Consider the following 15,945-nt stretch of genomic DNA (forward strand, 5'->3'; position numbering starts at 1 on the left):
CTGGCACACCGAGGCCGGGCAGGCCACGCGGGGACCACTGCCTCTCGAGCACTGACCAGCTGTCTGGGCTTGAACTGAACTATCTGCTATCTAGAAAAGGAGAGAGACAACGGGAATACACTGAGAAGTCACGTATTTCAACAGTATTAAGAATAACCACCTTGCACTTTAAACAATTTATTGCATAAAATAATGTATGTGTCTGAGTATATTTCATGCTACAGTGAAAAAAACCCTCTAAATTACTGAAGAAACTGCACTGCTGGAGGACAGGGGCAGCACTGCATGATACTGGGTACATAAATGCAAGTGTCAGGTTCAAATGTAATAAAATATGCAGCCTAAGACTAGCAGAGTAACACAACACATCAGAAATGCTGGGATTTAGTATTTCCTCTCTTCCATCCAAAAGTCTCCAAACACTTCGGTGACGCACTGCTACATGATGCAGACTCTTGTCACACTGCCTTGGTTTCTGTAAGCTGGCATGTGTTAGGCTACAACCCCAAACATCTTTTCTCACGTGAGTATGGGGAACACTCCAGGTGCTCCTTGGGCCTAATAAGAATCCACAGGTGAGAAGACAACATACAGAACTCCACACAGAACAGTTCCCTCGTATATAAACATTTAGATAGTGCAACTTTCAAAAACACATCATCACAACACAAATTAGCTCCTTGCGCTCATCTAACTTCTTCACGTTATACCTTGGCACACAAAACGGGAATTCTGAATCATATTTTTAAAACAAAATAAAAGTTCCACACCTTGGGAGAAAAAGCAAACTGGCCAATACTTCCCCGTGATAATATATAATAATGCATCCTTCTTTATCAATTGATTATAAACCAGGCCATTCTGGCCTCTTTCTCTGCAAAGTCTCCTTTCATAATTAAATAAATCAAATACCTCTGTGGCTTTTATTTCATGATATCTTCAAAGCATCCCTTTCTCTGTGTTCCCATGCCCGCCCTTTGCCAAAACCAGCCCCCGTCCTGATGCCTGTCCCCAAATAAACACTGTTTGCGGTCAGACCGGATGGAAGTTTGTATTATTTCAGTCTAGTCTGCATGCAATTCCCCTGAAAGGAATCAGAAACAAAGACCATGTTTGCACATTTGGTTTTACTTCGTTGTAGCACGTGAAACGGAACAACACTGTGCCTGGGAGCGGAGGCAATGAGGCCCTCATCCCTCCTTGGCTTCTGCCTCCTCCAGTGCACGTCAGAGGGTCAGACGAGGTTCCCAGGCTTCCTGTCCTTGCCCTGGATGGGCAGCACCGTGCCCCCTGAGCTGTCCTGCTGAAACGGCAGTCTGCTCCCCCTGTGTGCGCTGCTGTGCTGGTGATGGAAGAAAGAGGCGCCAGGGTAGTGGCCCATCACCTCACTGTAGGTCGGGGGCGGCCCCTCCATCCTCCCGTTACTGCTGCAGGTGCTGGCACTTATGCCCGAGTTGCTACTCGGCGGACACGGGCCCCCACTGTATACAGAAATGTCTATCAAATCGCTGTCGAATATGGTTCGGTTGGGCGGGGCCCTCACAGATTCTCGGTTGAGTTCCCTCTGCTGTTCAGGGTCCCTGAGCTGCAGGGCGCAGGGCCCCTGGTAAGGAGGCGGCTCCTCCCCATCGGATAGGGAGATGGTGGGAGGAAGGTCGATCTCGTGCTGCACGTAGGGGTAGGTGGGCTGGAAGCGGCTGAACCGGTCCCTCTGGATGAAGGATGGGGCAGTAAACCTGTCCCTGGACCTCGGGGCATACATGATCTGCAAGGGAAGAGGAAAGGGTTGAAGACATTCGTGACACAATAGTGATCACGAATGGGATGGTATCAAGGAAAGTCATGCTTGATCTTGATCTATGTTCTCAACAGTTTGAAGACTTTCCAAACAGTCCTCAAAACAGGAAACAACAGGAAAAGACTATTTCAGGAAAAAAAAAAAAGTAGTTTTCTTATTCCTCATGACCTACAACATCACCTGGGCAAACTATGGTTTATCTAGCATGGTTTCACTGTGGAGAACTGTGGTTAACTGAGAATTTGGGTTTAATGGGAGTTGCTGTGTATGCTGTGTATACATTTTCTGATGGTTCCTTTAGAATATGACAGCAATTTCCAGAGTGCAGTAAACAGTAACAGAGTGGAAAGCGCTGTTGGGGGCGGTGGGGGGTGAGGCGCTCCAGGACTGCCCACCAGGTGACTGGGTCTGGGCCCTACCCCTTCACCTGGAGTGGGGGACTGGGCCGCCCGTGCTCTCACCTGTGGCTCAGAAGAGTGGGGCATAAGTTCAACTGCACGCAATGGTACTTGCAGCAGGTATAAGGCATTGGGTCTATGTGTGAAATACTATAGAACATGTTACTCTATCAATTACTTAAGAAAATACAGAACACATGACTTCTTTTTCTTTCTGATTTCTAGGCTTTTCTAGTTGTTTCATTCTGAATAAAAGTTTCCTGATATTTTTAGTAATTGACATGAAAAATATTCTGTACTCCAAAGTAAATATGATTACAGATTTGTTTTCCCAAAATGAAGCCAGGTACTGGACTTCTTACATAATCTTCGTGCTTCTTCCACCATCCAAATTTCTTCTAGAGGAAAGACACAGATATATGTCTCCACTGATTTCTCTCACACCATATTTTTAACTTATAGGCAAAAAAATGTTATTTTAAAAATCATATTCATTTTTCTAATGTGTATTTATTTATTTATTTTTTTGAGAGAGAGAGAGAGAGAGAGAGTGCGCAAGCAGGAGAAGGGCAGAGACGGGGAGGACAGAGGATCCAAAGCAGGCTCTGTGCTGACAGTAGCAAGCCCGACCCGGAGCTCAAACTCACAAACCGCGAGATCATGACCTGGGACGGAGTCGGACGCTTAACTGACTGAGCCAGCCAGGTACCTCTAAAAGTCATATTATTAAATTGGGAGATGTATTTATAAACTATACCCACATCTGCCAAGCCTCATTATTAGCAGCTTATGGGATCATGTAAAGATCAGTGATTCTCAACTTGGTTTCTATAAGGAGCAAAGATAATCCCTAGGACATTCTAGGGAAAAACTCCTCCCCACCTTTTTAACCAAGGTTCCAGCATATGCCTTCAGTGAAATGTGTTCTTTCTTAATCTGTGCTGTAATACACTTAGCCCTTACACCAATTTTGTTGCAATGGTTTATTCCTGTCCTCCCCTCCCCTCCCCTCTGCACACACGGGTGCAGCAGCCACCTCCTGTTGCCTGCCCCCAACCCTTCCCCAAATCCTTACCTCTGAGGCCCCTGGCCGAGGCCCGGAGCTGTCTGAAGGCCACAGGCGCCCTTCCTGGCAGGGGTGGGGGGGTGGGCAAGAAACATCACAAGAAAATCATTAGTTTCATACAACAGCATTCAAAATCAAGGGATCACATTCCTCTTTTGATAGCAGCACACCTGTTTAGAACATGGAATGACCCTTAAAGAACTGGTCCTTTTTCACACCTAACATCTAAAACAGAGAATTGTGACCACAAGGAAAAGTTAGGAGGTTTGGTCTTAGCCACAATACATTTTAAAATAGATCTGAAGTCAGGGTGCCTGGGTGGCTCAGTTGGTTAAGTGTCCAACTTCGGCCCAAGTCATGATGCCCACAGTTTGTGGGTCTGTGCTGACAGCTCAGAGCCTGGAATCTGCTTGGATTCTGTGTCTCCCTCTCCCTCTGCCACTCCCCTGCTCATGCTTGGTGTTTCTCTCTCAAAAATAAATAAACACTAACAAAAAATTCAAATAATAATAATAAAATAGTTCTGAAGTCAAATATGTGCCAAACTATACAGCTGTATTTTTGCAATACATTCAAAATGTCCTCACGGTCACATTCAATCACCACTTGGATCTGCGTAGGGTCTGGGTGAATCTAAGCTCTTATTTGGAGGCCAACCCCCCATGCAGATGTGCACTAACTGCCTTGGTCCAAGCACCAGACCATGCCCTTGTGAACTGCAACCAGCTTTGACCTAAGCAGCAGCAGGAGTAGAAGAAAAGCACTACCCAGCCACACAGTGGGTTGGCTTTCACACTGAAAACTGAGTTTCCAAAGCCCAAATGCCCTTCAAGTGTCTTCTGGTGAATTTATTCTGTAGCCCATATGTTCACACAGGCAGATTTAACTTGACATCTAGCTGTTTAGTATCTTTTTCAAAAATGTTTGATCAGACTGACAAGGTGACAAGCAAACAGATATTATTAAGGGTTATTTCTAACACCACAGACTTGTTTAGAAGGCATTTTGATATATTATCCCTTTTGAACCCAAATTGTTGGCTATTAGCAAGTGTCTCCTGGGCTATTTATTAGCTTAAGGCCTATTACTGTAATAAAGAGAATAAGAACACTTGGCTTGGCAGTGAGGGTAGAGGAGGGAGATGCCTATACTTCTGGATTCCTAGGAATATGCATTTAAGACCCTGTGCCATCACTGAGCCTCCTGAAGTCTTAAAAATGCCCACATGTAGACCTGTGAGGTAAAACATCTCTAAGTCTTCAGATGCAAAGGCCAACCCTCTCTAACTCCCTTTTGTAGGCCTGAATTCTAATTCAAACACTCCCTTTGCAGCTAAACGTGTGTTTGTCCAGTACATACAACCTGTTCCTAAGATACCCGCAGGACATCATGGAATCAGTGGCAAAAATATGATCAGGCCCAGCTGTGTTTAGAGGAAGTTGGGGCTTAGGGTCTGACGATAAAATTATGTAATGGACCATTATGGCTCTGGCATGACGACAGGTGACAACCCCAAGTCGAATCTAATAACGTAGCTGAGCCACACCCAGAGGCGGCCCTGCACCAGGCGCAGGCAGCTTGCACTGCACTTCAGAGCACAGGTTCCTCTGGATCAAAGCAAAACAATCAGTATGGCTTTGGGTGGTTGTGGTCACTCTCATATTGAAACCAGCGTAAAAAGTAATCCTCGGAGATAATTTCTACAACTCGTAATTCTGCCCTAGCTCCTTTTCCTGTCCTTTAGATGAGCTCAGTGCCAGTCCTGCTCCTGTGCACTGGTCCCCGCCCCGATCCTGAGAACTGGCGACAGCGAAAGCAGCAGATTACAGCACAGTGCGCAGCATAAGGGCCAGAACCACGGCACCATGTGAAACGGGAGGCACATGATCCAAAAGTAGGGGCTTGCACATTTTCTGAAAATGGAAATAACCATCCTCAGTGGCTTCATTTGCCTAAAAATGAGCAAAACTGGGAAACTGCCCAGAAGAGACCAAACCTTGCGCACACTCAAACTTCTGTTCACCAAATTCACACCTGCCTCCTTGTCACCAATTTGACTTGGCGCTTTGTGGTTTCCTGTCCCCGGGCCTCCTAGCAGCGCTGGGGCCTCTCTTGCTAACTTCAGGGACATCCTCCCTTCCTGCGGCACCTGACCTCTATGGCCACACTGCTTGATCCCTGGGGGTGCCTCCAGCTCTGCATTTGGTAAAATGTTGGGAGTTCCTCAGAGCCCCGTCTGGGGCCCCTCTCCTCTAACAGTCTCTCTGGGCCACTCCCTCCCTCCCCAGCCCCACCGTGGGCATCTCCTGGATACCCACAGAATGCCAGCACTGATCTGTCTGAAGTGGAGCTCATAAGCTCCTCCCCAAACCTCACATTCCTCTGCTGAGGAGGTTATCAGCACTTACCGTGCCCCTGGCCCCCAGTCCACCCCCCTCGTTGCCATCATTAATATTTTAATAATGACACGACTTATTTAACTATTCACTAACAACTCCCTGCCCCCACAATTATTCACTTTTACGGGACACGTATTTTTCAGGCCTTTGACCCACATGGTATACAGGAGATCACTAAAACTATGAGATCTACAAGATGCTATTATGGTAGAAATGGTTAGTATCAACAGCCCAGAAAGCTGTCATTCCAGTTCTGTGCTGGTACCTGGAGAATCCAGACCCAGAAGATGGCCAGGATTCTAGAAAGACTGGATCCCACTGGATCTCAGCCGACCTGATGGTTAGCAACTTGCCTCACTCAGGCCTCATGCCATAAGTTGCTCTGGCCACTCCCCTCCGGGCTGTCTCATGCTGGCCATCGCCAGACTGTCCTCAGTAGCACTAACTCTCACACTGTTGGCCTTGCTGATTCTTGCCCCGAGGGTGAGGTGAAGTTCTTGGACTATGATCTGACCCCAGACCAGTGTCTTCCAAGGGCCCTGTACTATCTTTTCAGATAGCTATGGCCAATTGAACTCAAAGATGTGGGCCCTCTTGTCTAGACTGCTCTGTTTCTTCATCTCCAAAACACTAGTGGTGACATTTTCAGGGAGAAGGAGCTCATCATACAGTTGGCATCTGCTCAAATGGCAGTATTTCTGGATCTTCATTATGGAACCAATGTTTATCTCAACAATGAAGGCTCTAATGTTCTTGGCCAATGCTTGTATCTTTACATGGTGTTATACTTGGAATAAGCTGTCAAATAAGATAATTCTTAAAATAGTTCATAGAAATTTGAGCAATAGGAATAAAATTTTGCTAATATTTTTATACAGGCTTAAACACAATCCTTCCATTACAGCTGTTTCCTTGTTAGAATACCCACCAAAAGGAAGGGAAGTATTTATTCATTACTTCATCATACATCTACCAAATACTTCCTGACAAGGGGTCTTGTTCCCAACACACGAGATGATGTGCATAACTCAACAGGCACTATGCCACACTTCCCCATGGTATGGAGGTTGGGATTGTTTCCCCAACCTGTTTTGTCTGTACAATCCCCGAGGTTAAGCTGTCACTCTCACCCCTTTGTTCCACTCAAGAAAGCATTCTGGAATGTGACCTAATGTGATATTCAAGGATCACTTTGAATCAATTCTAGTTAATTTTTTTTAAGGTATATTACCCTCAAATCACTCATGTTGCATCTATTATCAGTACCAGTTGTAACACACATTAAAACTGAGCAGGACAACACATGGGAGACTGTCACACTTGCTCCAGGAAGCTTACAAGAAGGGCATCCAGTCTTGGGGGTGAAGGAAGTGAGCCTTGGGTCTCTGTGTGTGTGTGTGTGTGTGGTGTCTTGCATGTATGTTACATCTAGTTATCTTCCTAGAACAAAGGCACTGTAACAAGAAAGGTAATGACCGATTATCTGATGACAACTTAATATTACCCAGATGGATAACATAGCTATCAACAGAGATGTGGACCTGTAAGGGCAAGTGAACTCTGAGCTGGGAAAGCCCTAGGCCAGAATCCTGGCCCTGCCCCTCTTCAATATGTGACTTCAGGTAAGCTTATTTAGTGTCTCCAATTTGTAAAAGGAGGTTGTTGTGAGGCTCAAATATAACAATATATGTAAATTCTTTAGTTCTATGCCTTGCATGTAAGTTTTCAGTAAATGGTAGCTCTTAACATCACAGGTATTGGCTACTTGCTGTTATACACAACTGAAGTGAGGATAATTTTCAGTTATCTCTTTTAAAATAATGAGTTCATTGAAATTTCCATATTTGTTTATTAACAAGATTATTCCAAAGGTGGCATTTTGTATTTTTCAAAAATAATTTTTTGAGCATAGCTGTCACACAATGTCACATTAGTTTCAGGTATACAGCATAGGGGTATGTACATCTCATGTACATCAACATCTCTGTACATTAGGCTCTGCTCACCACAGGCATAGCTACCCTCTGTCACCAAAGGTGGCATTTTGAATGGAAAGGCTGGACACATGAGACAGGCTTAGGCAAAACTGCGTTTATCTCACATTTCTTCAGAACCTTTCTCATAAGGTCAGAAGCTGATTCCTAAAAGCAGCATTACCCATGAGACCCCTCACAGAAAGTTCTTCCTCACAACTTCCCACCACTGGGTTTCAGCAAAACCCCAGGTGCTGCACAGAACAAAGGCCCACAGCTGCACAATGACTCTCTGTGCTCTTCAATCGTTAGGTCAGCTGGCATCATCTGCCCTCTGAGGGAACCACCATGAGTACAGCCGTCAGCAGAGGCTGCCTCTGCCGCACACTGCTCCTTCTGGTGTCATGAGGTGAAGGCAGGGAGGCAGTACACAGAAAGAATGAGAGCTGGTCATAAGCTCTTATTTTCTCTTGGATCTTCTTTTATTTGCTATAATGAATCTTTACTGTGAATGAGTACATTGCTATTTGTTGCACTCACTCATGTTTGATCATCTCTGAGTAGGGTGACATTTTTGTTCTGCATCTGCAAGGCTGTGGGCAGAGCTTGGATGGCGGAAACATGCCAAGGGAGAGGCTTCCACTCATGACAGTGCCCCTCAGCCTAGATCCACAAAAAGTAACCCGAACCCCCTGGACCACCCTGGGTGACTAGCTGGTCATTAAGGGGGGGGGGGGGGCCTTCTGAATATACACTGTATGGAAAAGGGACATAGGACAGCCCTAAATCTTGCAGGCTTGAAGACATGTATTTTCAGACTCTTTTATTTTATTATTATTTTCTGTAAGTAGGTTCCATGCTCAGTATGGAGCTCAACGCAGGGCTTGAACTCACGACCCTGAGATCAAGACCTGAGCTGAGATCAAGAGGCAGACTCTCAACCAACTGAGCCACCCAGGCACCCTTTAGACTCCTTTATACTTGAGAAGTTTGCTTTGTGTTTTCCTCCTTCCCACTGATGAATGAATAGCCATACTGACAGAAAAATTTCCTGTTAAGTTGAATCTGCTTGACACTAAAACATCTGCATTAAAGATAAAAAATAATCACCTATCTTCCAAAGATTGTCTTTATGATGCAAAAGATCAAGATGTGTTATTTGCAGATCTGGAACACAATGACTGTATTTTTTCCCTTTAAATCTGACCATTTGATATATTTTAGGGGATGGGTGGTGAGTCAGAAATCAAGACCAACTTGTCTTCTTTTATATATAACATAAAATTTACTTCCTTCATAACTTAAAGGACTTGCTTAGCCCAGTCAAGTCGACACATAAAATTATCATCACAATTAGTGATATTGAGCTCTTCTCAGTGTGCTTGTTGGATATCTTTGCTGAAGAAATGTCTACTCAAGTCCTTTGCCTATTTTTAAATTGTGCAGTTCTATGGCATGAAGTACATTCTCATTGTTGTGCAACTATCACAACCATCCAGCTCCAGAAATTTTTCATCTTCTCAAACTGAAATGCTGTCCTCATTAAACACCAGCTTCCCATTCCTTTCTCCCTGACGCGCTGGCAACCACCATTCTACTCTCTGTCTCTATGAAGTTGACTATTCTCAGTACCTCACATAACTGGAATCCTGCTTTTGTTCTTTTGTGGACAGATACAATATTGTGTCCTTTTTTTCACTTAGCATAATATCTTTAAGGTTCATCTATGTAGTAGCATGTGTCCACATTTCATTCCTTTTTAAACCTAACTAATTTCCATTGTTGATATGTGTCATATTTTGTTTCTCCATTCATCCACTGATGGATATTTTGGCTGTTTCTACCTTTTGACTATTGTCAATAATGCTGCTATAAACAGGGGTGTACAAATATCTCTTTGAATCTTTGCTTTTAATTATTTTGGGTATTTAACCACAAGTGGAATTGCTGGATCACATGGTAATTCTAAGGTTAATTTTTTGAAGAACCACCATACTGGTTTACTAGCAGCAGTACCATTTTACTTTCTCAGCAGCAATGTACAGCATTCCGATTTCTTCACATCTTCACCAACAATTGTTATTTTCTGGGTTGTTTTTGATAACAGCCTTCCCAATGGGTGTGATGTAGTGCCTTCTTTTGGTTTTGATTTGTGTATAATTATTGTATTAACTTGAGGCTTTCCAGAGAAACAAAACCAGTAGGAAACATCATTATAAATATACACACATAAAGGAGGATATTTATTATAGGAATTGGTTTATGTGGTTTAAGAGAGAGAAGTCCCACAATCTTCCATGTGCAAGGTGGAGAACAAGGAAAGCTAGTAGTATAGTTTGGTCTGAGTCTGGTGCTCTGAGAAGCCAGGGGGCCACAAGTGTTAAGTTTTAGAGTCCAAAGGCCCAAGAACCAGGAGCTCTGATGTCTAAGGGCAGAAGATGTAACCCCCAGCTCAATAAGAAAGAGAGAAAAATTACCCTTCCTCCACCTTTTTGTTCTATTCGAGCCCACCAGGGATTGGATGATGCCTGCTCACACTGGGGAGGACAGATTTTCTTTTCTCAGTCAACTGAGTCAAATGTTCATCTCTTCCAGAATTACTCTCACAGGCACATCCAAACGTAATGTTCTATTAGTTATTTTGGCATTGCTTAGCCCAGTCAAGTCGACACATAAAATTATCATCACAATTAGTGATATTGAGCTCTTCTCAGTGTGCTTGTTGGATATCTTCGCTGAAGAAATGTCTATTCAAGTCCTTTGCCTATTTTTAAATTGGGTTGTCTATTATTTTGTTGTTGAATTGTAGGAGTTCTTTATATATTCTTTTTTTTAAAAATTTTTTAATGTTTATTTATTTTTGAGAGCATGAGCAGAGGAGGGGCAGACACAGAATTGGAAGCAGGCTCCAGGCTTTGAGCTGTCAGCACAGGGCCTGATCCGGGGCTTGAACTCACAAACTGTGAGGCAAAAGTCAGACACTGAGCCAAACCTGAGCCAAAGTCAGACACTCAACTGACTGAGCCACCCAGGTGCCCCTATATATTCTTGATACTATATGATTTGCAAATAGTTTTTTCTCATTCTGTGACTTGCCTTTCCCTCTCTGGGCAGTGAACAACTTCCTTTGATGAACAACTTCTAAATTTTTGAATTCTAATTTATCTATTTTTGTTGTTGTTGTTGCCTGTGTTTTTGGTGTCATATCCAAGAAATCATTGCCAAGCCCAGTTTTATGAAAATTTTCCCTCGTTTTCTTTTTTTAAAACTTTTTAAAAAATGTTTATTTGTTATTTTTGAGAGAGAGAGAGAGCAAGCGAGCAGGGGAGGGGCAGAGAGAGAAAGGGAGACACAATCCAAAGCAGGCTCCAGGCTCTGAGCTGTCAGCAGAAAGCCCAACGTGGTGCTCAAACCCACAAGCTGTGAGATCATGACCTGAGCTGAAGTTGGATGCTTAACCGACTGAGCCACCCAGGCACCCCTTCCCTTGTTTTCTTTAAGAGTTTCATGACTTTAGGTCTTACATTTAGGTTTTTGGAACATTCTGAGATAATTTTTTGTATATGGTATAAGATGGTAAGTATTCAATGTCATTATTTTGAATGTGGACACCCAGTTTTTCCAGCACCATTAAAAATTTTTTTTTTTACAATTATTTATTTTTGAGAGACAGAGAGAGACAGAGCACAAATGGGGGAGGGGCAGAGAGAGAGGGAGACACAGAATTCAAAGCAGGCTCCAGGCTCTGAGCTGTCAGCACAGAGCCTGATGTGGGGCTCGAACTCACTGACTGCAAGATCACCTGAGCCGAAGTCAGACGCTCAACCAACTGAGCCACTCAGGTGCCCCTCCAACACCATTTTTTAAGACTGTCCTTTTTCCTTGAATATGGTCTTGGCACCCTTGTCAAAAATCACTTGACCATATATGGGAGAGTTTATTTCTGGGCTCTCTATTCTATTCCATTGGTCTATAAATCCGTCTTTATGCCAGTACCACATTGTTTTTTTTTTTGTTTTTTTTTTTGTTTTGTTTTGTTTTTTTTTTTTTTACTCTAGCTGTGTAATAAGTTTTGAAACCAAGAAGTGTGAGACTTCCAACTTTGTTATTCTTTCTCAATATCATTTTGGCTATGGTTGGGGGGGGGTGGTGTAGCCACCTCCCCTGAGATAGAATATGAATTTTAGGATGGACTTTTTTTTTCTGCAAAAAAACATTATTGATAGGAACTGCACTGAATCTGTAGATTGCTTTGGGTAGTACTGACATTTAAAAAATATCAAGTCTTCCAATCCATGAACACAAGATGTCTTTCCATTTGTGTCTAAATTCTTTCAGCAATGTTGTATAGTTTTCAGTGTACAAATCTTTCACCTCCTTAGTTAGGTTTATTCCTAAGTATGTTATTCTTTTTGATGCTACTTTTAATGGAATTGATTTCTTAATTTCCTTTCCAGATTGTTCATTGTTAGTGTCAAGTAGCAACTGATTTTTCCATATTGATTTTTGTATCCTGCAACTTCGCTCAATTTGTTTATTAGTTCTAGCAGGTTTTGTTTGTTGGAATCTTTATGTTTTTCTATATATAAAATCATGATATCTCTGAACAGAGACAATTTTAATTTTTCCTTTCTAACTGGAATGTCTTTTATCTCTTCTTCTGTTGAGTTTCTCTGGCTAAAACTTCCAATAAATACAATATTGAAATAGAAACGGTGAGAGCATGCATTTTGTCTTGTTCCTGATCTTAGAGGAAAAGTTTTTGTTCCTTTACCATTAAGTATGTTAGCTGTGGGCTTTCCAAAAAATGGCATTTATTATGTTGAAATAGTTTCTTTGTGTTCTAGTTTGTTGAGTATTTGTAATCATGAAAAAGTGTTGAATGCTTTTAAAGACTTTCTTTGCGTCAATGGGATGATCATGTAGTTTTTCCCCTTCATTCTATTAATGAACAGTAGATTGATTGATTTTCATATGTGGAACCATCCTCGCATTAGAGAAATAAACCCCATTTGGTCATAGTGTATAATCCTTTTAGTATTCTACCGAACTCAGTTTGTAGTATTTTATTGAAGATTTTTGTATCAATATTCATAAAGGATATAGGTTTATGGTTTTCTCTTACTGTTGGGTCTTTGGCTTGAGGGAAATGCTGGCTTCACAGAGTCAGTGAGAAAGTGTTCTCTCCTATTCAAATTTTTTGGAAGAGTTTGAGAAAGATTGGATTAATTCTTCTTTAAATGTGTGGTAGAATTAACAATGAAGGCATCTGTTCCAGGTTATTTTCTTTGTTGTGAGGTTTTGAATATTGATTCAACCTCCTTACTAGTTACAGATCTATTCAGATTTTCTATTTCTTCATGAGTCAATCTTAGTAGGGTATGTTTCTAGGAATCCGTCCATTTCAACTTATTCATAGTACTCTTTTATAATCTTTTTCATTTCTTTATCTTTTGGATCTTTTTCCATCCAAAAGATACAACATTTATAGCATTAAAAGAGAAAGATGTGACCATGACTTACTGGGGCTTCTGCTGTGAGCTGCAGCTAAAGCCTGCTGCCTTGCATCCATGTGTAAGGCCACTCCTATGACCTTATGAACCTTCTTAGTTTTATGCTTTCAGCTAAACTTTCCTTACCACATACAGAGGACAACAGGAATCAGATTTAGGGACTGGAAACAATAAGCCCTCTGTGAAACTGGAAATACCTTTTAAAAAGTGTTTTTCAAACTGTGAGTTGCAGCCTCTTAGAGAACTGGAAAATCAATTTAAGTGGGTCACAACCAGTATTCCAAAAAACTGAAACAGAATAGATAATGCCTGAGTACGTTGTAAGTATTGTTTTGCAAAATTTCTGCCTTAGTTGTGTATCGTGGATTATGATATAAAATGTGTTTCTTTTTTTTTTTTTTTTTTTTTTTTTTTAAAATTTTTTAATTTTCTTTTTTTTTTTTTTTTTTGAACGTTTATTTATTTTTGGGACAGAGAGAAACAGAGCATGAACGGGGGAGGGGCAGAGAGAGAGGGAGACACAGAATCAGAAACAGGCTCCAGGCTCTGAGCCATCAGCCCAGAGCCTGACGCGGGGCTCGAACTCACGGACCGTGAGATCGTGACCTGGCTGAAGTCGGACGCTTAACCGACTGCGCCACCCAGGCGCCCCTAAAATGTGTTTCTTATTGTTCTTCAGGGTTACAAACCATCTGAAGGCCTCTGATCTAAGCCAGTCATCCCTCATTTTAGATATGATTTAGATTTATACTGTTCACTGGAGGTGACAGCCAGTTTGTGGTAAAGCAAGGCCATTGCTGGATATTGTCTTGTACCGAAGGGCTCAGTGAATGAAAGTATTGTATGCCCTCAAATATTTGGAAATATATTTTCTCCTTGTCCCAGGGTGAGAACTTCAAAGCACAGGTAAAACTCATCTTTGGATATTCAGCAACACCTTTACCATCTGGAAAAATACATTTTCTCTCATTTCTTCCTTTTCCTCACACAGCCTCTCCACCATCCAAATACTTTAGTATTACTGTCTTTCCACTCTAGATGGCAGTAACAGCTTAGATGCAAAGGTGATACCTCTGGGTATCAATAACTATTCTCCCCAGGACTTCCCCCATTATTCCTCCTTGGGAATCCACCATCAGACTTATTTTCAAGACTTAAAATGTCCTTCCCAACTGCTCAATCTAGGGCACATCCCTTAAGAGAAACACAATTCATCCAGGAAGATCTGTTGGGAAGAAAAGGGAATCCTTTATAATTCCAGAACAATACAATGGATCAGGGAGATCTATAGTCCTGAGCAAGCAGAAAAGGAGCCACACAGGTCCCTCTCCTGGGTTTGGTGCTGGGGGAGAATGAACAATTAGACCTGGAGAGAAACCAGCCTGGGAATTAGAAAACTCAGGGCAACAGAGAAATGTGGAACTACATGCTATTCAGCGTCGGCTGAATCACCTCCTCTTTTGTGAGAGTAAGACTAGAAACAGGGCAAATGCTTTTCCCAAGGTCATAGAGCTGGTAGGGGATTATTACAGAGCCAGAACCCAGCTACTTCCCTTGGTGTCTTTTGACAGCTCCGGGGAGCATCCTCAACAAAGGCCACAGAATTAGAATGATTTAGAGAACTCTTCTTTCCCCAGAACAATTTACACCAATTTCTAAGGACTAAGTATAAACAAACAACCTTTATCATTAGATTATTAAGCTATATTGTCTATCTAAAACATGACTAAAATTTGTTTCTTAAAATTTTCATCAATTTTACTTAAAATCTGATTTTAGCATGCTTTTTGTCACAGCACAAACCAGCTCAAATCAGTTACCTTAATAGTCTATAGATGCTCAGAACATTATTGCAGTTGTCTTCAGCATCAGTTTATGTGAGCAGAGAATGTTTTTTAATTCCAAAAGTAATACACAAATACATCCTTACCATAAAAGTTTTTATTTTATTTTATTTTTTTTAGAGAGAGAAACAGAACATGAACGGGGGAGGGGCATAGAGAGAGGGAGACACAGAAGCAGGCTCCCAGCTATCAGCACAGAGCCCGAAGCAGGGCTCGAACTGACAAATCACGAAATCGTGACCTGAGCCAAAGTCAGAAGCTTAACCAACTGAGCCACCCAGGAGCCCCCTAACCACAAAACTTTTAACACACAAACCAGGCTCTCTTTGCCCACCTCCTGCAATCCCAGATCCTCTCCAGAGGAAGCCATTCGTTTTCTGTGGGTCCTTCCTGACCTTTCTCCACAGCATCAGTTTGTAGCTCAGAAAACATCAGTCTTACTAATTGAGCCACACTTGGTTTTGCACCAAAATTGTATCAGTTAGTCTGATCAGTCTCATCATTTGTAAGATTTAACTCCAAATGGAGTTTGGCTGATACCAAAAATCAAATCCATCCTCAGTGAACAAATAAGAAAAAGGAAGATTTGCCATCAAGACACTAAAAAATATTTTTCCTTTGAAAAATTTCCAAAAAATGACTTGCAAGCTCTGAGGGTAATTCCAAAACTGTTCCGAGCACTGGCAACAACAGTGGAGGGACAATCTGTGCTACTCGCATTGCTGCAAAGACAAATCTTGGCCACTGAAAAGGTCTTTCTACTTTTGTTCAGATGAGAATCTGCTATATTAACAGCTGTGGCCCAGCAACCTGCTCCAATTTTTGCTAGCAACTTGGCCTCCTGTTTCTCTTACTTGAAGGGAGACATTCTCACTCTGAAGCTGTTAAAATTATCTATCTTCCAATGCTTCAATCAGATACACCAAAGGGTAAAGCCTTTTAAATGACCAGTCT

At 42.1% G+C, this 15,945-nt stretch overlaps 1 protein-coding gene across 6 annotated transcripts in view; it reads right to left on the reverse strand.

Moving 5' to 3' along the window:
• Positions 1 to 1,112: 1,112 nt before the first annotated feature.
• Positions 1,113 to 15,945, reverse strand: part of LDLRAD4 (low density lipoprotein receptor class A domain containing 4) — a 252,513-nt gene continuing 237,680 nt past the window's right edge. For 4 of the 6 annotated variants that reach the window (XM_025931101.2, XM_086682396.1, XM_086682397.1 and 1 more), the window contains 2 exons: positions 3,272 to 3,325; positions 1,113 to 1,765 (listed from right to left, as the gene is read on the reverse strand). In XM_025931101.2, the coding sequence (XP_025786886.1) occupies positions 1,235 to 1,765; positions 3,272 to 3,325 (585 nt within the window). In that variant the 3' untranslated portion in view covers positions 1,113 to 1,234. The remainder of the gene's footprint in view (positions 1,766 to 3,271; positions 3,326 to 15,945) is intronic. The other 2 variants (XM_086682395.1, XM_025931103.2) reach the window with 1 other exon arrangement.

Source organism: Puma concolor, chromosome D3, assembly GCF_028749965.1.
Source record: "Puma concolor isolate L17-30 chromosome D3, mPumCon1.1.hap2, whole genome shotgun sequence".
NCBI lineage: Eukaryota > Metazoa > Chordata > Mammalia > Carnivora > Felidae > Puma > Puma concolor.